The 24,930-nt window shown below is 37.8% G+C and overlaps 1 protein-coding gene across 8 annotated transcripts in view; it reads left to right on the plus strand.

Annotated features, from left to right (window-relative positions):
- sky (GTPase-activating protein skywalker) overlaps nucleotides 1-24,930 on the plus strand; it is a 130,527-nt gene that overhangs the window by 97,545 nt on the left and 8,052 nt on the right. For 2 of the 8 annotated variants that reach the window (XM_034985097.2, XM_034985106.2), the window contains exons 5-12: nucleotides 10,068-10,192; nucleotides 13,756-13,902; nucleotides 14,222-14,406; nucleotides 14,872-15,037; nucleotides 16,425-16,511; nucleotides 20,395-20,553; nucleotides 20,930-21,033; nucleotides 24,158-24,292. In XM_034985097.2, the coding sequence (XP_034840988.1) occupies nucleotides 10,068-10,192; nucleotides 13,756-13,902; nucleotides 14,222-14,406; nucleotides 14,872-15,037; nucleotides 16,425-16,511; nucleotides 20,395-20,553; nucleotides 20,930-21,033; nucleotides 24,158-24,292 (1,108 nt within the window). Of the gene's footprint in view, nucleotides 1-10,067; nucleotides 10,193-13,755; nucleotides 13,903-14,221; nucleotides 14,407-14,871; nucleotides 15,038-15,736; nucleotides 15,767-16,424; nucleotides 16,512-20,394; nucleotides 20,554-20,929; nucleotides 21,034-24,157; nucleotides 24,293-24,325; nucleotides 24,458-24,930 lie in introns of all 8 variants that reach the window. The other 6 variants (XM_034985147.2, XM_034985124.2, XM_069500708.1 and 3 more) reach the window with 6 other exon arrangements.

The raw sequence follows: 24,930 nt of genomic DNA on the forward strand, positions 1-24,930 counted from the left end.
TTCTACAAAGAAGTCCGCAATAGCATACATGTATCTTTGAAGGTTGGCTCACAATACTCGATTTTATGATTTTCAAATGTGATCTGAAACAAAGCCTTACTTTCGAGGGTGTTTTTACTGGCCCCTGTACATCATTTAATTTAGAATAATATCTTACGAGATATCACAAAATTAAAATAATATGAAATATCGTAAGATTAAAACTAACGCGCAACAAAACGAGACGGAGGCAGCGGCCGGTGCCGCGGCGCCTATAATAATCTCCTCACTGACACCACACGAGTAGATATCTAACACCACAATAGTAGTATCTACGTTGCACCCATGCGAAGCCGGGGCGGGTCGCTAGTATTAAATAAAATGTTATTTTTATTAAATCTTTATTATAACCACATGAGCTTCTCCGCAATGTGCTTTTTAATAATCAAATGAATATGTATTCAAAATGAATATAAATACTATGTATTCAGGTCATATACCTACTATATTATATTTCTTGGAGCTTGGAAATTTACGCCATGAATTACAACATTATGCTAAATTCAATTACTAAGATAACTATAATGTAATGATTACTTGGACGATGCCAAATGCTTAACTATATTATGGGGTTATCAAGACTAGGGCTGCCAGTATACTTATGATTATTATTTAATTAGTAATAATAATAATAATAATAAATACACTTTATTTGCACAACCACAAAAAGGATTACATTAAAGAATAAAAAACACAGACAGAAGGAAGACACAAAAGGCGGCCTTATCGCTAATTAGCGATCTCTACCAGGCTACCTTAAAGATTGGAAAGTATAAGGAAAATTAGACTGCAGGTGATGTGTAATATACTAATAAACATACATTCAAATAACTGATACATACTAATACATAAACCACTAATACATGTATTAAATAATATGTATAATACCAATATACTAATAAAATAGACGAATATATACCTACTCTATAATCTTACTTAAGGAGAAACTAAAATATGATTGTCGTCTTCAATTTGTAAGATAATGATTCTTCACTGCAGTTTTAAAGGAGTCTAGTGTGACTTTGATTTGCGATTTGATTTAGTAATTTACTATTTAGCGTATTTTAGTTGTTTTCGAACAGAATAGAGCAAAATTGTTTTTAATTACCAAAAAGATATTCATCACAAGTAAAATGTTGCCAAAGCCGAAGTTGCCAGACCAACTTCATTTGTTTTTTGCCTTAAGTATTGTTTAATTCTTAGTGAATCGTATTTTACAGTTAATAAATTCTCAGTAATAGCACGGAGTTAGAAAGTTGGCGGTGTTTCACACCCGTGCCTTGGTGAGCACGTAAAGCCGTCGGTCCTGCGCCTGATCTCTCTCCGGTCGTGTCGGATTTCCGTTCCATTTGGGTATGAGATTGAGGGAATAGAGAGTGCATCTGTGGATAATAAGTTCCGTGCAGTTCCCATGGAGATTGGCCGCCGTGGCCGAAATCCGGTCCGGAGGACATTTTTTGAATTGAGGTGGCAACCCTCATATGGATTAAATGGAAACTTTGGAACATCTGCAAGGAATAGTCTAGTAAACATTCGGGGAGTATCGCTGTAAAGTGTAAATATCTGGCGTTGTTTGTTGAAACAACGTTTCCGCTCGGTTTATCTGTTACTCCACGACTTATACGTTAATTGCTATGCGCTTTAAAGGTATCGAATGGTTTCCTATTGTAAGATTCTCCTTTACCGATATTGATCATCGGTCAAGGATATATCTGCCTGGAAGAAGTGAAATCCGTAAGATCGACGTTTCAAGCCCCGTCCTTTGCACTATTGTTCTATCTACCTCTAGCACAAGCCTCGCATAGTTAGTGGAGGAGAAAATATAGTAGCAATACCTAGTCTTGTTTACCATGGCTCATTACTATAAAAACCGGCCAAGTGCTAGTCAGACTCGCGCACCGAGGGTTCCGTACTCCAGTCGTATTTTTTCCACATTTTGAACGATAAATCAAAAACTATTACCTATGCATAAAAACAAATAAAAATCTGTTTTTGAATGTACAGGTAAAGCTCTTTAATATGATACCCCACTTTTTTTTTTTAATCTTTTATCTAACAGGCTTTTACATTTATGTATGTCAGCCGATACCCCACTTGGTACAGTAATCTTACTTTGAAAGTTGAAAATACCAATTATTTGTTATGAACACATAAAAAAAAAATTCCTGATGTGGTTTCGTGACAAATTCGTGGTTTTCGGATTTTTCCCCTGACGTGTGCTATAAGACCTACCCTACCAGCCAAATTTCATCATTCTAGGTCAACGGGAAGTATCCTGTAGGTTTCTTGACAGACCGACAGACAGACAACAAACTGATCCTATAAGGGTTCCGTTTTTCCTTTGAGGTACGGAACCCTAAAAATGTAATAAGTCCCCAGACGTGTGACGACGTGAGTACTGTCACATTGAACGCCCAGGGGATTGGTCGCAAGAGCGATATATAGCGCGGCCAACGACAGGTCGCAATGGATAGAAGTCGTTGTGCGAGCCCTATTTTCCTTGTTTTTCACATTCACTTGTCCCGAAGGAGACAAAACTCATAAAACCTCTTTGTATTCTACGAAGAAGGCGTTTTATGAGTATTGCGACCATTTTCTCGCTCGAAATATTTGCATAAAAAATGTACCTCTTTCATTATAGTCAAAAAGTGACGAATCTCGGTAGCTATACAGAAGCCGTACAAAATGAAAACAAAAATTATTACCTGGATATTTTATTCGAACAGTGCGTGTCGTCAGTGATGACATACGGATCCGAGACATGGTCACTAACTGTGGGGCTTATAAAAAAGCTCAGAGTCACACAGCGGGCGATGGAGAGAGCTATGCTTGGAGTTTATCTACGTGATCAAATCAGAAATGAGGAGATCCGTAGGAGAACTTGAGTTACCAACTTACCTCAGCGGGTTGCAAAGCTGAAGTGGCAATGGGCAAGGCACGTAGTTTAAAAAACCCGATAGACGTTGGAGTGTCAAGGTGCTAGAATGGTGACCTCGCAGCGGAAAGCGCAGCGTTTGAAGACCCCCAACTAGATGGACAGACGACATCAAACGAGTTTCCGGGAGCCGCTGGATTCATGCGACGCAAGACCGTGGTGTGTGGAAGTCCCTACTCTAGTCCACGACAGGTTGAGATGGCAATCAGGGTATGAGGCGGGGTTAGCGCGGGGGCTGTGCGGGCGTGCGGAGCGTTCCCTCCCCGATTGCCATTTCGACCTGTGGCGTATATAGAAACCTATGTCCAGCTGTGAACGTCTATCGATTGATAATGATGATGACAATGAATGGACAGGGTTGTGGAATTTTAATGATCACATCTCGATGATTTTTATGTTCCTTCGGCTTTTCAATATTAACGAAGTAGGTACCCACTCGTATGTGCTTATAGCTTTTAAATCAACTAACACTTACGACTAAGATTCAGATTTAACTGCGCTCTTATCTTTTGTAGAGTGCACATTTGCATTGAAAATAGAGACTCAAGTTATGGAGACTTGCATAAATGACATATTCTTATCACGGAAAGCAGAAAGGTTAAATGTCAAGTATGATAGAACGTAGTGTTTGTAAATTGTGATGATAAAATATTACGTGACTTTCATCAAAGTATGGACCTATGTTTTATTTTTATCCTGTATCAAAATAATAGCCAGACCAGCTGATGCCCGTGACGTCGTCCGCGTGCATTTAGGTTTTTAAAAATTCCGCGGGAACTCTTTGATTTTCCGAGATAAAAAGTAGCCTACTTATTTGTTTTCATAAAAACACGCAAGTGTTCTATTTCATTTTTTTTAAATGGGAATTGCGTTTACGCATCCCCCCTACAACAAAATCCCCCGAAGAGAGATTATTAGCCATGTAACCATTCTGTAAGAATACTGCTCTCGGACGCATCCAAAAAGGACCAGCAGCACCCAGGCACACTGGGAGGTTACCTGGCTGGCACCCCACGTGTTCTTACTTCATATCTTATCTATGTTCAAGTATTGTTATCTAAATCTTAGAATAGATAAGATAATGAAGTCTAAAAATATCTAAATGTGATAATATGATACATTTTTATGGATGCATTTTTTGTCTGATAGGTGGACTATCATTATTTTAGTACACCCCTTCCACTTTCTTTTAAATAATCTTCTGCCCCTAAGGCTGCCTGGAAGAAATCGCTATCTTAGCAATAAGGCCGCCTGTTGTGCTCGTGCTCATGACATAGAAATTGTTGTTTATAGTTTATTCGTTTATTGCAACAAATACAACATTACATAACATTACATTACAATCATTACATAATACATTACTGTGCACCTGTTTTTCCGAACTAGTAAAAAACTGTGTCTCGGAAGACAGGGTCTCCAGCTCGGTGAATACAAAACAAACCAAAGAAAATATGTGCGTGTAAGTTCATGTTATGTGTGTGTGTGTGTGTGTGAGTGTAAGTGTGTATAAATGTGCGTATTTGCGTGTCTAAATGTATATTTTAGAGTACAGTATAGTATAGGAACAGTATTTTCTCAGCTTTAATACTATTATAGCACCCGCTGTGCCTAAAAGTGCCGCGCGAGGAGGCGAGAGTAAGAGCCTAACCTTGTTAACGAGCAACTTAATGGTGCCTTAATTAAAATGCAAATGTTGTAAAAGAGCCTACTTTTATCAAGAAACTAGCGACCCGCCCCGGCTTCCCAAGGGTGCAATGTAAAATGTGGGTGAAATCTCTAATGAGAGGATTTTTTTCCGACATAATTCACATTATTCATCATGTATCATGTATTCGATCATGTATCAGAGTTCCGTGCTAAACTAAAGTGGCTGCCAGTATCTCGGCGGAGGGAGATGCACGCTTTGTCGCTCCTATATCGTATTCTGTACTACCCTCAAACACCATCATACTTAAAAGAACGGTTTTCCTATCTTGGTGAGAACAATCAGTTCTCCCTCCGCTCCAGCACCGACAATAAGCTTATGACTCCACACAGCTGCACGGTATACTATGGTAACTCTTTCACCAGTAACAGTGTCAAACTCTGGAATTCACTCCCAGCTGAAATACGTCAGGCGAAATCCTTAAACTCCTTCAAAAATCGTTTGAAGAACTATTATTTATCTATGTAAACAGAATTATGTAGTATATTATAGAGATATGTATATAGGTATATATATTTATATATATTTGTGTATTATTAGAATGTACTGTGTATGTAGTCTAATTTATAATAATAATATAATATACCTAGGGCCATTTTCGGCTGCCGCACCAACCCGTGCTTTCGTGATTCCTTTCGTCAAAGGTTGCCTGGAAGAGATCGCTTTAGCGATAAGGCCGCCTTTGCATGCTACAGCTATTAGATTAAGATCCTGTATTGTGTTTTTTCAATGTTTACTTTGTGTTGTGTGCAATAAAGTGTAAATAAATAAATAAATAAATAAATAATTTCAATTTCTCTAGGGATCTCTAATTTTTGAGAATTAAACTATACCTATAAACCTTCCTCTTGAATCACTCTATCTGTCAGTGAAAACCGCATTAAAATCCGTTGCGTAGTTTTAAAGATCTACGCGTTCATACATACATACATACATACATACATACATACATACATACATACATACATACAGACAGCGGGAAGCGACTTTATTTTATACTATGTAGAGATATAATGACGAAGTATGGCAAGATCAAAGATAAGTTATACATGGCTGATGCAGCTGCCTAGTCTAGTGGTTAGGACGTCCGCCTCCTATTCGGGAGGTCGGGGTTCGATCCCGGGCACGCACCTCTAACTTTTCGGAGTAACCAACGAACTCTCAACAGAGCGCGGCGTAGTCCGTTCATGAATACATGAGCAGTTTCAAACTAGAACATGCCAGGATTGCATAGAACGTTCACCCGGAGGCACTGAAAACTTCATGAAGGCTTCTCCCAAGGCTTACTTTGCCGTGCAGAAACCAAAGGGGTTTAATAAACAAAAAAACTGCCATTCCCCTTCCAGGTTAGCCCGCAACCTTAGATTGTATCAGCACTTACCACCATGTGAGATTGCAGCCAAGGCCTAATTTATATCTGAATTTAAAAAGTCGACTTTGAATTATATATACAAATGGTGTAGTCTGCATTTTAGTAAGCTGAAATATAACCTACACGGTTAAAATTAACACTCCACGTGCACCATTCTCACATAGACATCAATTAAGTAGAGCCTTTGCCAACGTTGATTGAGTTTGGCGTATTGGAATTTGAAGCGTTCTCGACGAGCTGCTGCGATAATTGCATTTTGCGTAACTGCCTGCCGCAGATCCGATTTACCCGTATGCCAGATATTCAGAATATATAGAGCTGTGTGTAATTTACTGTTTTTAGTACTAAACCTGTATTGTAGAGTGGGCCCTCGTTGGGCGCCAATGTTCAAACATTCAAAATATACCTAATTTTAAACGGGGGTTAAATGCTTGGTGAAATTGGGTCTTAATTAACATTTTTCAGGACTATGCTGTAATAAAGTAGCCCACGTTGAGCGCCAGTGTGCAAACATTCAAAACGTAATAATATGTTTTGCCAACAATTTGCAAATTAGGGCTCCATAGCTACTTCAAACATTTCCTACTAATTACAGTTCTTGCAATCCACGAAGGCGAGTGGACTTTACTTGTGGTTACGTCGTATACACGGACATTGTGTAAATGTGCGTGCACGTCGGAGCAATCAGTCGCGAGCAAGCGCTCGCAAACGCACACATTTACTGTACCTTACTTGTACCGATACGACTTACACACAAGCATTACCGCCTGGCCCTCGTGAAATGCACGAACTACAACAGCCTTCAATTACCTATCCATGGAATAAAGTTAATTTTGAATGCATAATAAGAGCGATTACGCACTACACTTCCGTCATCCGAGTTCTATCTGTCATCCGTGAGAATACCGGCTATTATTTTTTATTTTTTTTATTTTTGTTTATTTGAAAGTAATCAACAGCGTAAATAAATAATTATTATTTAAATTTAAATCTAGATATAACAGAAGGCCAAAAGAGATTACTTAAAATTATAATTAAAACTATTTTAACAGAATAGATTTAGAATAAATGTAGGTATATACAATAATAAAATTACAACAGTGTGTGTATGCTTTTGTGTGTGTGTGTGTGTCTGTGTGTGTATGTGAGTGTGTGTGTAAGTGGGAGTGTGTGATTGCATGCATATTTAGATGTTAGCTACTTTTTTTTACGATTTAATTATTATAATTATCTATGACATACGTCATAAGGTCCCATACAAAACAAAAAAGTACGTATTTTCTCGGACTCGGATCGGGTGTAGTGCGTTACCGCTCTAAGGGTGCATAACAGTTTTAAATTATCTCGTAGGGATTTGAGTAAAAACGTTCGTTAAATATTTCATCGTATAATGAGTATACAATTTAATGAAGCTCTCGGTAAACACTCCTCCGAGTCTTGTTAACCTATTTATTTAGTGCTTGCGAATTTATAATGAATCTCTCTGAGTAATTTATGATTAGGTTTCGAGAAGCCGATTTCCCAAGTTGTTAAAGTTATAGCTTGTAGGTGTTTTCAAGCGCCGTTTTCATTTTCTATTCCAACTCCAATTTCGCGCTCGAGAAATTTGAAATGAGTAATTCTATAGGGTCTTGGTTCTACTTTTAATAGTAATGCGACTGTGTAAATTGTTCATATTATGATTAATTTTAAACCAATATTATCTTCTATTACATAAAAAATGCCAAACCGCTCTGGGGTTAGAAACTTGAAATTTTGACAGTAGCTTAATTTTATGACGCAGGCACTCACTAAGAAAGGATTTTGGGAAATTCCGCCCCAGGGGCTAAATAAGGTTTGAAAGTTTGTATGAAAGATCGTCATTTTTCAAAGTTATCGTCCTGTCATGGACTACAGCAATCAAGGTTTTGTCAGATTAACTCCAGCGCTAGAATTGCAAGCGTTCTCGAAGAGTTACGCTATAATTGCATCCATTCGGGCGAAATTACCCTTCGAAAACACGATTTTCCATGTGCCTAGTCTCTTTAGAGATTTAAAATTATATTTAGACTTTCGATTCCAGTATAATTTGCTAATCTCACGCGTCAGAGAATTGAAATTGGATATTCGCGTTGTAAATTAACTTTTTTAGAGTTCCGTACCTTAAAATGAAAAAGGAACCCTTATAGGATCACTTTGTTAATCGTATGTCTATCAAGACCCTTTTCTCAGGAATGCAGTATATATGTAGACACATCATGTAGATGTATCATGTTGAAATTAAAATCAAATACTTTGGGTCTCATAAACTTCAGAGCTGTAAAAAAATCAAGCTTCTAAGTTAACGCAATCAAAAAATTCGACTATTTATTTTGTTAAATAGATTAAAACCTATAGGGTACTTTCCGTTGATTCACAGCCGTACTCAGAGTCGCTTAATCGTTACTGAAGTTTAGTTAAACCGAGAGCTATTATATCACAAAAAATCTGTCTCGTTTTAACTCAATCTTAAGTAACGATTAGCGACTCTGAGTACGACTGAGCCATGTTTGGCAAGTAGGTAAGGTCTCACAAAACACAATATGTAAAAGAAAAAATCTAAAATCGTTAACTTTTGTTGTAACCCAATAAAAAATACCCGTGATTACAAACTTACATTTGCAGTTGAATAAATAAAATATGTATTATATATGTATCCTTCCAAGGTACCGAACCCTCGGTGCGCGAGTCAGACTTGCACTTGGCGGGTTTTTTCATCCCATGCATGTCCCAGTTTCGTATTTTCGACTTGCAATGAATTACAATCGGTGTACGCGATTGTGACATCTAGGTCAGTGGTGTGGTACAGTTTATAGCTGAGTATTTCTGAAGAACCATAAAAATATACCTAGCAGTTTATATAAATAATCGTAAATCTATATGAATTTGTTTGGAAGTTGGAACAGGCGCTGTCAATGGAAACGGAAATAATTTAATGAATTATAATTATTTTTGATAAGGAGCACCGACTATTTTAAAATGCATAAAACGTGGAATATATTTACACAAATACCTACCCGTGGCTCGTTCCATCATAAATATAAAGTAAAGTAGAGAGAAGAAGTAGTTTACTGGCGCTCGCAGGTTTTTTCTGACATTATTTTAATGCATTTTTAAATTTGCTTCGCAGGTGCATGCATATAAATAAAAAGAAATTCTAGCATGTTCCTTTTTTTCCTCTGTGACCTTTAGCAATTTTTGCCAATCTATTTTAAGTCTAGTCTACATTCTTGAATTGAGTTTATCATGAGAATGCTTTAGTTTCTCTCTTTCTCCTAAAATCGTGGTACTGTCAAGATCGTGCCCTCCAACAGATTATTTTCATCGGCTTAGTCCTTCAAATAGTCGAAATCTGGTTAAGAAATTTATTTCTAGAAAGAATTATACGATAGTTTTCCTTAGTTTACTTAAGTAGCTTCTCGCTGAAATGCATAAGAGGTGCACCTAAACGTGGCCCATACCATTTAGTTACCGCGAGCTTGCGATGAAATCATCATACGAGTGAAAAACCTAACATCAGAAGGTCTAGCCCCGGGCATATCGCGTCGCTTCGCGTTACTCTGAGGTTTCTGCGATTTGTTTATCTTATAAGCAAACTATTAGCAAGCTGAAGTGGCAGTGGGCAGGTCATGCCTGTCGTAGAGACTATGGCCGTTGGAGCCGGAAAGTCCTTGAGTGGAGACTGCGTAGTTTGGGACGCCCTCGAGCACGATGGACCGACGATATAAAGAGGCTGGTGGGAAGTGGCTGGATGAGGAAGGCTGAGGACCGGGTGTGGTGGCGCTCTTTAGGGAAGGCCTATGTCCACAGGCGGATGATGATAAGCAAACTAAGAAAAAATTTAATATACCTTTCTCATTTGACTTGGTCTGACTGTTGCTTCCAATCTAACCAATTCGTCTTACCAATTCGATTAGTTACTATCCAAAATCTCTACCCGGATTTTTCCTGATTGATTCTTCGTGGTATAATAAAAATGTATCGTTCCATCTTTTCAGAGGAGGAATGCTACCACTGCATGGCAAGCCTCGTCGCGTCCAAGGAGAAGATGTTCATCACACAGACCAAACTGCTGAACGAGGTCACGTGGAAGACGGTCATGCAGATCGCGAAAAAACATGCCGTAAGCTTAAATTTTTCTTTTTATTTTTTACACGACTGCCCAAAAAAGGGTCGTGTTATCAGGGTTCATGTAAAGTGCGCGACAGGTCGAGATGGCAGCCGGGGAGGGAACGCCCCTCACACTCGCACAGCCCCCGCGTTAAGCCGGTGCGGGCGACCGCGGGAGACGTGTGTAACTGGCTTAAAAATAATAATTAAAAAACACGACTGCTTTGCCATACTGATTTTTCGACAAAAAAAATCAGTATGGCAAAGCAGTCTTGTTGTTAATTTTTTTATCTATTCTCTATTTTTGTTTGTTTCAGCTCACTTTTTGCTCCACATCTTTTGTTTCTGATTGATACAGGCTTCTTCCATTAGAAGAAGCTGCTATGACAGTAAATTATTATTTTATGAATTGACGATAACGATATCTGATTCAATCACGATTTTTTTAGTGGGTACTCCATAGTCAATTCTATTGACGAGCATGACTAACCTTTTTTGTCTTCCTTCTGAAAAGGTTTCCGCACATTAGAAAAATTATGTTAGTAAGAATTTTATTATTTCGCAGCCAATTAGTCTGATGTACCTACTAGTTTGTAATTAGTTTGTTGAATTTATATAAACATCTGTATTGCAGTAACCAAATCTCTAAAAGGTCTTCATCAATATTTAAGATTCATCATCATCATGATCAACCCATCACCGGCTCACTACAGAGCACGGGTCTCCTCTCAGAGTGAGAAGGGTATTGGCCGTAGTCTACCACGCTGGCGATGTGCGGATTGGTAGACTTCACACACCTTTGAGAACATTATGGAGAACTCTCAGGCATGCAGGTTTCCTCACGATGTTTTTCTGCACCGTTAAAGCAAGTGATACTTAATTAATTAAAACGCACATAACTCTGAAAGTTAGAGGTGCGTGCCCGGGATCGAACCCCCGACCTCCGATTAAAAGGCGGTCATCCTAACCACTAGGCTATCACAGCTGCCATTTAAGATTACAGTCCTATAAAACAAAGAAAGGTTAAAATAATCAATACCATGCTGAATGTATATACCATCCACATTAGCATAAATTGTTTTCTTTACGAAGCTACGTCACGTAATGCGCCGCTTATCGTAAAATCTTTAAATTGTATAAAATAGGGGTCTTTAGGTAAATGCCGTGTAGTAAAAACCGAGCCTCGCGAGTCGGTTTGATAAAGGTGATAGCACACTGCCGCAACGCCGCAAGAGGCGTGAAAGAAAAAACCAGCCAAGTGCGAGTCAGGCTCGTGCAATGAGGGTTCCGTACTACGGTCGTATTTTTTCGACATTGGAGGATAATTCAATAACTATGATACATAAAAATAAATAAAAATCTGTTTTAGAATGCACAGGTGAAGACCTTTCATGTGATACCCCACTTAATATAGTTATCTTACTTAGAAAATTGAAACTACTTCTTATTAGTTCATGACCACAATTTTTTTTTGTGTGATGTTCACAAATTCACGGGTTTCAGATTTTTCCCCAAATATCAGCTATAAGATCTACCTACCTGCCAAATTTCATTATTCTAGATCAACGGGAAGTACCCTGTAGGTTTCTTGACAGACAGACGGACAGACAGACAGACAGACAGACAGACAACAAAGTGATCCTATAAGGGTTCCGTTTTTCCTTTTGAGGTACGGAACCCTAAAAATTACGTTATGTGCCTTTTTAGGATTCCGTACCCGAAGGCCGTTTATAAGAAAATTTCTTGTATCTCATGAGAAATGTGTTATAAAAAAATTCAATCGCATTCGTTGTTATAATATGAGATCATACATATGACAAGATATTTTCTCCTGTGTCGAATCAGACATGCGCCACACTAATCTTTTCTTCTCTAGTATGCGTGTCTTATAAAGTGGGTAGCGAAGCTGAAGTGGCAATGGGCGGGGCACATAGTTCGTAAAACCGATACACGTTGGGGTCATCAGCTTAATATGACACTGCAGTTATTTTCAAGTAGGAAATCGAAACTTTTAATTTCATCGTTTATATTGTAAAACGGCCTGGTACTTGACCATAATAAACGTGGAATGCCGTTGTCTTCGAGATATAGTTTTAATTTATTATCCTTTTGTAGTGGTTAAGGTATTTTATGGATTTCCTGTTCTTTTATGTGTAATGCTACTCCCACTTTGATAAGATTAATTTTCACTCATGTTTCATACTCAATCATATACTCGTACAGTACGCGGGGAAAAGGGATGAACATCGATCTTTAGAAGGAGATAACAGATTTGTAGAGCACTGTCTCGGTCGTTGAGACCGACAAAACGTCATATGGGTATGAGTGACAGAGACAACGCTCTACAAAGATGAAATGTCATTCTAAAGGCCGATGTTCATCACTTTCGGCCGCGTACTGTGTACCTACCTACTTACTACACTATGTACATTACTTTCTTTCGCGTACTGTTTTTTAAACACGCACTAAGTTTATGTAATGTTTTGATTGTATATCAGCCAAGGTCATCATAACTTTTTAAAGTTTTACACGAAATAAGAACTTACGTAATTATAATTACAAAAAACCGGTCAAGTGAGAGTCGGACTCGCACACGCAGGGTTCCGTACCATCGTACAATAAAAAACACTTTTTAATTGTTTTAATGATGTAACCACAAATTCACGCTTTTCTGATTCTTCCCTTTGTTGCTATAGGATTTTATTTCTATCTCCCAAACTTTAAGATTCTGTAGGTCAACGGGAAGTACCCTATAGCGGAGGTTTTGATTCCCTTGACGGGTTTTGACAGGTACGACAGACCGGACAGACAACGAAGTGATACTATAGGGGTTCCATTTTTTCTTTGGAAATACGGAACGCCAAAAAAGCCAAGAGGGAATTTATTTGTGCAATGTTGATCGCTACGGGCCTCATAAGAAAGCTCAGAGTCACTCAGCGGGCGATGGAGAGAGCTATACTTGGAGTTTCTCTACGTGATCAAATCAGAAATGAGAAGCTATCCGTAAGAGAACTAGAGTAACCGACATAGCTCACCGGGTTGAAAAGCTGAAGTGGCAATGCAGGCAGGGCACATAGTTCGTAAAACCGATAGACGTTGGGTTCCCAAGGTGCAGGAATGGCTACCTCGCACCAGAAGACGCACTGTTGGAAGAGGTATAGATAAAGACCTGGAGAGTGACATAGGCTACTTTTTATCCCGGAAAATCAACGAGTTCCCACGGGATTTTTAAAAACCTAAAGCCACACGAACGAAGTCGCGGGCATCAGCTAGTACCTAATATAATGCATTTATTAAATCGCTTTTCACAATTTAATATGATCTGATTTGGTTGAAATTTATTTGTTTTTTTTTTAAATTTTGGACTACCCGAAAATCCTATCCGTGTTAATTTCCCTGCTTAAAATAGATCACATTCGCACAAATACAACTATGAAATTTTATACCATCCAATGTAGCCTCTGTTTGTCAAGTCAGTTTAGAACCAGACCAAACTCGGTAAAATTTTGACGTGCTTAGACTAAATAAGGTGCAAGTGTCATGTCATCGCCGTACAGCATCGCCCCTTGGTTGCAGAAGTCGGCCGCGCAGCATTTGTCGCGACTATCTGGCGCCATCGGCCCCGAGCGCATCTACGCCGACTGGCAATGGTGGATCCTGGCCGCTCTACCCTTCCCACACCTGGTGCGAGTGCTCGACTGTTTCTTCCATGAAGGAATCAAGGTAAGTAAGGTAGAATGATCTAGATTGTTCTGGGTTTAAAGCCTTGGAGTCTGCTGACTACAGGTTTCGTGCTATCGAGACGATACGGACTTAGTGCTATCGAGTGTCGACCATTCAAACACATTCAAGACAATCTTGTGTTAACCGATATAGAAAGACACATCTTGAAATTTTTCATAAGATTCGCTTATACTCTATACACAGACAACTAAGTAGCATAGTAGTTTATGACTCTATCATCAGTGGACTTGAACATGGAATACTACTATACAACCCTGTTTAAACAGCTGGACTAAAACTGGCCTTCTCCTTTTTTCAGGTATTCTACAGGGTAGCCCTAGCTATCCTGATCCTGTTCAACAAGCACTCCACCAACCAGAATTCCGAGTGGTACGCCGAGGCCACGAAGAATGGAGTCGATCACGCCGTCGACAAATTCTGCAGGAACATGCCTGCTTCCCCCACCAAACTCCTAAGAACCGCTTTTAGTATAAGGGCACTAAGGTTGGTAATTTGACATCTCCAAAAAATTTTGCTTTTTTCATTTTTAACTCTAGCCATTACTATAATTACTAGGAACTATTGTTCAGAAAATTCTGGTTTCCAAGTAAACCATTGGGTACTTTTAAAATTTGGTTTAAATTTTTAGTCATCTGCTCAGTTATCAGTTACATTAATTTTCAAGTTTCTGCAATCATCACATGCACATGGAAAAAGAGGGTTTATCGGACCTAATACGTTGCTCAGTAAAGCTGATCCATCTTACGTCAGCACTTATTGCTCTCTCAACACTTACGTCCTCATTCACATTTTTTCAATTTTCGATACTGATGACGAATTTATTGTTTTAAAAAACGTGCTGCATCAGGTGCATTAATTCGCTTTACTAATTGGAATTGTTCTATAGATAACTGTTCTGTTTATGTTTCATCAGGATTAAAAAAATGTTTTTGTTCGTTTCGTTTCCAGTTCACAGTACATATCCCGAGTGTTCATAAAGACGGAGATGACGTTAAAGTCGAAGCAGGTGATAACTGGCTCGCGACTGATGCGGTCGCGCTCCTCAGACAACCTGCCAACGAGCCAGTCGCAAGTCAACATACAGATGATGTCGCACACGCTCACCATACGCGAGGTACGTTTGTACACGAACACGAATACACTAATGATCGTTATGTTTTACAGTTACATCGAGTTGGCGAAGACGGTTATTCTTATTTCAACGATTTGGTAGACATTAGTGTTGCCGGAAAATCCAGGCCTTCATTTATGGGTGATGATAATAGAACAACCAATTATTTGATTGATAGTGCAAACAATATTATGTTGTGATACAACAGAAGACGATCAGAATCATACGCTTTCTATGAAGATGTACACATAACACAATATGCTCTGGTACGTTACGTTCAGGGCTCTGATTTGTCGATCGGTGCGCCAGATTGCGTTGCACCATATTGTATCATACCGCAGTCCGAACACGATAGTGTGTGTACCTTGATTTGGGCTATATCGATAGTAATTTGAAGTAAATATCAATTGACTAGTAAATTTTTCTGCAGCACTAATAGTAACATTAGTAACACCTGACAGTAATCTGTTCAAAGCTAAACTATTGGGAATATACAAATAATAAATATGTTGCAAACAATTTTTGGTAAATGGTATCCTATGCTTTTTGAGCTATCTATCTAAAAATTATATATTTGATCAACACCTTAAACGACGCGGTAAACGTTCTAACTACACCAAATGCACCTCCACGCCGTAAAGAAGCATTTATGTGATCGATATAAAATATTGTGTATTAGAAATCATTTTACTTGGTTTGCAGAGAATGTCTGAGGAAACGTGCAAACAGATGGTATCGTACACGACAACATTAGGCGTGGCTTTCGCTTTTCTTTCTCATTCAATCATTCGGTTGCGTTTCTAACACAACTAACTTCAATTACATCGAATACTACAGATTCGATGAGACAAACCATTTTATGAGTCTTAGTTTCTTGTAAAATATTTTCTCCTTTGTCTCCTTTCCTTTTTTGTCGAATCCACGTTTTGTTATGTTTCGATCTGTGTAGCGAGAGATTCTGTGAATACCTATCATTTTGTGTTCTATCGATGTGATCATTCTACTCGACACGATCCTCACCAGACAAACGAAACAACAACACTCAGACAAACAATTTTCGAAGTTCATTGCATTGGCTTTGAATGGTTTTGTTCCTATTTGCGTTCTCCTCGATGTTTCAATGTGTTGTTTTTGCCAAGTGCCCAGACTTGATTAAGTTGTGATATTAATTATGTATTTATAAGTTGATATATTGCGAAATATGGCATGCGTGTGAGATGGGGTGACTTGGAGATTTGGAAAACCGTAACCGTTGTGCTGTGGCGGGCAGTTGAAAATAGCTTGAGATGATTAACACCCTGTGTATAGGTTTATTAGAATAATAATGTGAAGGCGCATGTAAACGATTGTTTTGTGTGAGTGCTAACTTTTGTGTCGGTTTTCCTGTTAGGGCTCACATTCGCCGGGCCCGCGCGCCCTTTCGATGGGCGTTTATCCAATCCAAGCGATCAAGTCGCAGATTCTAGACCAGAGCGAAGTAAGATTACGTAGTATTGTCACCAACAAACTTCTAAGTGTCGCCGTTTTTGAGCTTGCGACCATCATCGATGTTTAGATGCACCGCTTGCCTCTATTAGGTGTTTATTTATTATTTTAATATTGAAGCGATCGCTGTTTTTTTAAAGTTCCTCCAGTTAGGGTAGCTTCGAGTTTTTGTTGTTTATGATATTATTTTGCATTACTGTTGTTAATCTTAATGTGAATGTTGATTCAGATTTTGTTATTCTTAATTTTATCTTTATTTCTTATTCTTAATACACAAAATTTCTCACTCTATTTGGTGTAATGAAATCTGATATCAACGACAGCTAAAGTTTTGCATGAAAGCTCGGTTTCCCCAAATCTTAAGACTTCCATTGTGCTATCATAGTGTCATCTCCTTTAACTATGTGAAATATTGTCATAACATTAGGCCAAGAAAATAAGACTTTGAAAATCACCAAAAATGTCACCCAGACATAAAACTAATTCAAACATCACCTTGCGCAAAAACATTATTTTTATCATTCCGAGCAATATTAGATATCACGATCTCTAAAATGTAAGAACTCAGTCACATAACATGGAACCTGTTCATCATCATCTAGGAGTTTTCACAGAGCCCAAGATCCTCTCACCTGGCCCTGTGGTTCCCATTCCCTAACGCGGTGTTCAGCGACCAACGCCAGCACTCGTCCGACCTCCGTCAGAAGGTTCGATTAGGGATCTACTTAATACCACTATTATCTTGGGGTTAACTTGGTAGCTTAATAAATTGATTGGAAGTACGTATCGCCGTTTATATCTCTCTATACGTTTTTATTTTACTTTCTTATTATTGGTATTTATTTAGATTATAAATCGCGATTAATTTCGTATCTTGGAAGATTCGATGTTATGCGAAATCTGTATCCATCATCTTTACGGTTTGCAAGCTAAGTAACTTAATTTATTAAATAAGAAACAATGTTTTATGTTTTTATAATTGTTTTTCTTTTTACCATTTGTAGAAAACCGATTTTTTTTAAAGGGCATTTAATTTTTTCATGTCTAGACTCTGAAATCAATATAGAAATTATCGTTCGAAGAGAGATATAAACAATAATAATTAGCAATGTTTAATGTCACCGCACTGTTTCGGATTGCAAAAAGGCAGAGGACTAATATATAAACACACTTATCACCAAAAAGTTCACATTAAATCCTATCTCATCATTATAATATTATTACTTTTATTATAATTCTATTGCTAGCTTTCTGAATTTTAGATTGTAGTTTCTTTTTGAAAAATAACTGTGTATTGCATTAATATAACATTAGTTAGTAATAATTTTATAATTGTCGGAGCCATTTTTGCCATCGACTGATGATTAATTTTTTTTTAATTTATCATCTTAGATTCGCAAATCAATTTGGAATGTTTGATACTTAATGTTCTTCCAATACAGTAATGCTTATTCCTACAGAAATGGTTGAAATGTCTCCCGTTTAATCCAGCACTACATTATCGTTATTAAATCGTAACTTTGCATGCGATGTCGTTTTGTCTGTCGATTTTACCTATAGCGAACTTAGATATTGTTTACGTGTTGTATAAATGTGTAGATGTTCACAAGCACTTGGCAATTGTAGCCGTCACTAAAACGACACAACTAATTCTGTGATGTCGTTTATCTATGTTGTCTATTAGTATAAACATGAATATTCTTTATTTCAATCTTAGTGTTTTAGACTAACTTTTAACTAGTTTTATTTTTAAAAAATCGACTGGAAATTATACGAATATTTTCAAAATCTTCAGTTTTAGCATCTGTAACTTTACAAATTTTTCAATGTATTTGTTGGTACTTTCATTTATTAAATCGTATTTTACATCAACTGACACATCGAAAAATACTTTTGTAGAATCTAGCAAGATTAATATTCATAAAAATCATCAGTAACATTTGAACGATTTTGCTTGATATTATTAAAATCTTTCACGCATTAGAAAACTGAACGCTTAGTTTCTCAGTGTTTTTTAGTTATTTTCATATTAACTACTTTTAAATCCAAATCGGAGACAGTGGATTTTAACATTTACGTTGTTAGAGAATCATCAGTTTTAATTATTTCATATACTACAAAGTTCATGACTACATTATTTAGAAGACAGCCTCTTCTAGATACCATTATTTCATCATTTAGATAAGTAATATGTACGAGTGTTTTTGAGAAATTCATAACAATAACATTATTGAATATCAATTGATATTTAGTATTAACATTTAGTTTGTTAGAAAACTCCATAGTACTTTCATTATATAGTTAGTTTTCTTCATGTAAAGTACTTGTTGATAATTCTACGATAGTTACATTATTGAAATTAATTTCGACGTTATCATTAATTTTGTTAGAAAACTAAATAGTGAATACATTGTTATCTTCATCTGAAGTACGATTAATAGCGTCACTGATGAACACTGCACTGCTAAAGCAAAGCACATGTTTCTTATTGTTCAAGTATGTGCTTAAATTCATCTTCTGTAGATACGTTTGATTGAAAAATAGTATAGCTGCGGGCATTGGCTCATCATGGATATCTACAGAGCATGACTTAGAGACCATATTTGAATAACGTGCTGTCCTGGGCTCCTTATCAACGTGTGACGTCTGATTTGACAGTTTTTGTAAGTAGAGGTGTCTCATGTAACGTCACAATGTAATTCGCGCATAGTTCAATCAATATCATAGCTATCAGGTCTATATCTATATGATCGTCGCAATCGTTATTGGATACTCTTGTTAAAACTGTACTTCAGCAGAAGAGTTTTAGCCAATCGGAGATGATTGCGATTGTCACATTGCTATTATCAAAGTCGTTGCTATGGTTTCTAAAGCGGTATAGCGTGTGTCAGTGACGACCGCAATCGCTCATAGTTCAACAAGTATTAGAAAATTACAAAGTACGAATAGTACCATTGTATAGTTCGTTAACTTCATTCTAAACAATTATGTTGTCTGTTGTACACAATCTCTAAACTAAATTGACAGGTGCTAGGTCGAAATCAATAATCATCTGTCTGTTATCTGCCAACTTAGCCACGTTGCTATTTGTCAAGAAATTGTACGGTCTTTTTTGCCCAATAACAACGTTGTTAGGTAACTTATCGACAGATTAAAAATAGAGATGAATATTGGAACCCGACGTAAAGCAACATTGTTATTTGTTAAGAAAGACCAAACAACTTTTGACAAATAACAACGTTGCTATCAATAGATTACAGATGTATGTGGATTGATTAATAATGTTTTTTCCAAACCGAACATTGTGAGGAGAATAGCACTGCAGTAGCGTTAGTATGAGATTTTTCATCTTGCTAACGCTAAAAAATTCGAGCGTCGAAATACTTAACTGTACTTAACATCAAAATAAAATGGACCTTAACTCTTTTGTATTAAAATTTAAATTTAACCATATTATATCTAGGGCGAGCGTTCCAAACGAAATAAAAATCGGCGGTACTGAATGGATGACTTTCGTTTTTAAGTCTTATTTCGTATGTATTGCGCTTTGACGCTCGAATTCTATCAAAGATGGCGAAAATATACTAACCCTAAGTAGACCTGTCAATTTATTTATAGATTGTGTATAACCGGCGGGGTGATTACGTAAAACGTTGCAGTAGCGACAGCAACTTGACAGCAGTAGCAATGCGACAGTTCATTTGCTGTCTCTCTTCTTCTTCTTATTTTGATTTGTGGCTATTGCTGTCTCTCTCTAGCCGCTGTTACGTGTGACGTTTGACAGCAATGATCGCGAGATACGTAATCACCCCGCAGATCAGCAACAATGACAGCAATGTTAGACCCCGTATTTCTATATGGACTCCGTGTTACAGTTGTTCACGCTCTGGTCGTGGCTGCCGGTGCGCATAACCATGTACCAGCCGGTACTGCTGTATACCACGGAGGAACACGGCTGTTCCCTGACCACGTTCTACGTGAGGGTAGAACACCACGAGCCTACGTTACTGATGATCAAAACATGCAATAATGAGGTGAGATAATTAAGGTGGTTAATTTGCCTTAATGATTTTATGTGTTTCTACTTTATAGGAATTAGATGTGAAATTTTAATTTATTTCATAGGTTTAAAAAGATTCTTCATCATCACCATTATTATCTTCTATTCTTTAGTATTTGTACTTCTATTTGTGTTATTTATTGTTTTACTTTTATATCTTTCGTGCGCGAACTGACCTCCTTGATAAAGGACCCCGGAGAGAAACTAGTCGGGCTAACGTCGACTGTATACGTGAGAATAGCCGTAGAAATATATACTATGTATAATGGAAATCACTCACGATAGTTTAAACGCTATAATAGTACTTACCTAATAAGTTGCGATTACTGAGTAGTTGTGTTATGCTGCAGGTGTTTGGCGCATACTGCTCGACGCGCTGGTTCGAGCGCAACCAGAAGGACGAGCGCGGCAACCGCCAGGCCTACTTCGGCACCGGCGAGACATTCCTCTTCAGGTAACGTGTCACCATCATCATCCTTCAACCGCCACATCTTTCTGGGAAACTTTCATTGTTTCGTATCAGTTCATTTTTATGGTTCCGTACCCGAAGGGTGCCAACGGAACTAATGCTAAGCCTCCACTGTCCATCTGTCTGTCTGTCTCTCTGTCAGCGCGCTGTATCTCATGAACCGTAATAGGCAGAGTTGAAATTAACTTTTTTCACAGAGTGTGTATTACAATTGCCGCTAAAGCAACAAATAATAAAAAATTCAAAACGGCTGCTATGTAAATTAAAAGAACATAATCTTGTACGCTAGTACGGAACCCTTCGTTTGCGAGTCCGAATCGTAGTTCACTTGTTTTTTTAATTTACTTTGTTTCAACTTTTGTACTGTGATTACTTGAGAAATTTAGATTTTATGTCATTAGATGAGTTATATCTTAATCACTCCATTTATATCCATTTAACATTTAATTCCTATTTAGAGGGTAGTTTTAATCTTTTCGAAATTCATTAAGTATTTCTCAATTTATACCGTGTTTTATTGATGATCTCTCTATTTGTAGCCTTATACATTTTTTGTTATGTTTATGATTTATAATGTTTTATTTACTTATTTTATATGCTCTTTATTTTATTATCTTGGTCTTATAGTCAAGTTAATGTGCATATTTATAATTTATTGTTATTTTTTCAGCAATTATCGATTTATTTGCGTAAAGCTAATTTATAAAATGACCTGTAAACGCTTTCGCTACAAATTGTGAGCTTTTTTCTTTTGTTTTATTTATGCGTTACGTATTTGTTATTTCGTTTATAATTACTGGCTTTTTTTTCTTTTTGTTTGTCATTTTGAGCTTTTACCAATTGGTATAACTTGTCTGATCAATTTATGAAATTCAGCCTGACCTAGTAGTCCGCCATTTTCTTTCAATTTCAAAATGGCGGCCATGCATAAAACCTGTTTTATTCAATAGCTGGCATCAATACAAACAAGTATTGTATGAAATCTTCCAAAGTGTCAAATTACCGAGATATAAGCTATCAAAGTTGTACTAATGGCTAGATGACGCCACCAGTATAACTTTGATAGCAATCTCGATAACTTGACAGTTGGGATTTTTTTTACTATATAATGCGTAAAAAATTACTTCTCATCCGCCATTTTAACTTTATGTGTCAAATTTCATGTCTAAAGTACTATTATAGCATTATTTTAAAAGTGAACCGTACTTTTGACACGACAATTGACAGTTGACCCATAGAGTTAAAATGGCGCATGAGAAGTCATTTTGTACGGACTATACTTGTTTGTATTATTGCCAGCTATTAATAAATATAGGCTTTTGTGTGACCGTTATTTTTGAAAAAAAAAGAAACATGGCCGACTACTAGGTATGCTAAAATCTCCAAAGCCCTTTGTATAAAATTAGTTCAAATTTTTTTGTATGTAGACAATAATACTAATACCAATTGGTAGGCATTTCTTTATACTTTTTATTTACTTGGGCTCTTCGGGTAAAGGCTTTCTGTTTCAGTTGTTTGTGACACGCTATCTTTTCTCTGTTCACTTCAATTCACTTCGACAAAGCTTTGCACACTAAAACGGCCTTATTAATAAACGTTGTTTAGCGGATGAATAGTTACGTAATATGATTTCTCTCTTTTTGTCATCAGTAATTTGACATTTAAAAGAAGAAGACAAAGCATAGCAGCTGTACACTGCAATAAATTTTAAAAAAAACAACGTTTATTAGTAATGGGGGTTACTACCACTGCACACTTTTACGTCAAGCTATCGAAACTTTACTTTGCACTTTTTAACGCTTAAAAATGATATTATTTTGCTATATTACATCAAACGCTATTTAATATGATTGGATCAAATTTTTAATGTCATAATAATAATAATATGATGACTATAAAACTTTGTCACTTTTGTTTTCTGTAACAGATTATATTAATATTTCGGTTAAGTTTTGAATTGACAGATTCTACAATACAACGCTTGCTTTTTGTTCGGGGATATTTTTGAGCTTAATTCTATTATAATTTTGAATTTAATCACTTATGAATATCTCATATTTATAATACTTGATTACTTTCTTGTTTACTTATTTTTTTTCTTTATTCTTGCTCTTATCATATAATTTTTTTCGCTTGCATTAATATTTAAGTATACTGAGATTTATCATCGTAGTAATTACAAATTCAATATTAGAGTTGGTGTAGTCAGACCATGTCGTACACTTCTATTATTATTCATTAAATGATTATTACCTATCCAAATTTAAACCTTATAATTATTATTTAATTTCTAGATATTTTAATTTCTCTTTGTATTGCGTCGCAGTGGGCTAGCCGCTTGTTCCAACATGTGTCACACGACCATTGGCTCGATTACGGTAAAACAGCTACAATATCACGATCGCAATCGCCTGATTGGTTGATGCTCGTATAGGCTAACCCAAACTAACCGGCTCGCTAGAAAGCCTGGAGCATCGCAGAGACGATAGCTCTCTATGCGTGTTCTATCGCCTTTATAATGGGCAGTGCTCTGAAGAGCTTTTTGACCGCATTCCACCCTCGTTTTTCTACAACCGCACTGCACGCCACCGTAAGGAATTTCACCCTCACCACCTGGGTGTCTGGTGCACTTCGACCGTCCGCTGTGCCAGATCCTTCTTTCCACGCACGTGCAAACTGTGGAACGAACTCCCATCGGCGGTGTTCCCACTAGATTACAACATGGGGTTATTCAAGGGGCGGACCAACAAATTCCTAAAAGGCCGGCAACGCAACGCGGTTCCTCTGGTGCTGCAAATGTTCATGGGCGGCGGTAATCACTTAACATCAGGTGACCCGCACATCAGGTGACCCGCCTGCTCGTTTACTCGCTATCTCTATTTAAAAAGGCTACAATGCATGATTGCGACAAGAATACCATAAATTCAGCCAATCACAAAAATTGCGATTGTAATAATGATTGATGCAGGTCTTCCGCAATCGACCAGCTGGTCTCAACTTCACACAGTTACCACTTACCAACACTACATACAAAATATTGTGACATACAACAGACATGTCAAGTACCCACCTCACACGAAATGGTTAGCGTGTACGCGTTCCCTTGCAGCCTTTACCCGGAGCGCGCCAAGTACCCGTGGGTCGGCTGCTCGCTCGCCGCCGACGGCAAGGGCGACGAGCGCGTCTCGCACGGCTCCGAGCTCTTCATGGCCGCCGACTCCAAGATGATCACCATCGGCGGCGGGTCAGTACACCCCTAACGATCACTGCCTTTCAGCCTCCATCCCACACGAGCCAAGTACCCCTGGGTGGGGTCCATCACCAAAGATGAGGAGGAAGAAGTCAAAACCTCGCACGGGAAGTCGTTGTTCATGGCCGCTGACAACACCATGATCACCATCGGAGGAGGGTCAGTACTTTCATTCTTTCAGCCTTTACTCCACTAATACTAGATACATAAGAATCGATTGCACAATCAACGAAAATTTTGCCTCAACTCACAAGGGCCAGAAAACGCGTCGCAGTTGTCTTCGAGCTTTCATGGCCGCCGAATCCAAGATGATCACCATCGGTGGAGGGTCAGTACCTCTGCTATACACCCCTAACGATCACTGCCTTTCAACCTCCATCCCACAAGAGCCAAGAACCCCTGGGTGGGGTTGATCACCCCCTTTCAGCTTTTACTCCAAATATGCCAGATATGATACGTTACACACTTTACCGCTCTGAGCTCTTTATGGCGGCAGACTCCAAGATGATCACCACTGAGGAAGGTCAGTACTTAGTACCCCTAATTGCCTATTTGAGTCTTCACTCGCTTTCGTTAAATAGCCCTGAGATATTGCTTCCGGACTTGTGGTCTTAAGGGATACTTTTAAAGTA

This window comes from Maniola hyperantus, chromosome 1 (genome assembly GCF_902806685.2).
Source record: "Maniola hyperantus chromosome 1, iAphHyp1.2, whole genome shotgun sequence".
Taxonomy (NCBI): Eukaryota; Metazoa; Arthropoda; class Insecta; order Lepidoptera; family Nymphalidae; genus Maniola; species Maniola hyperantus.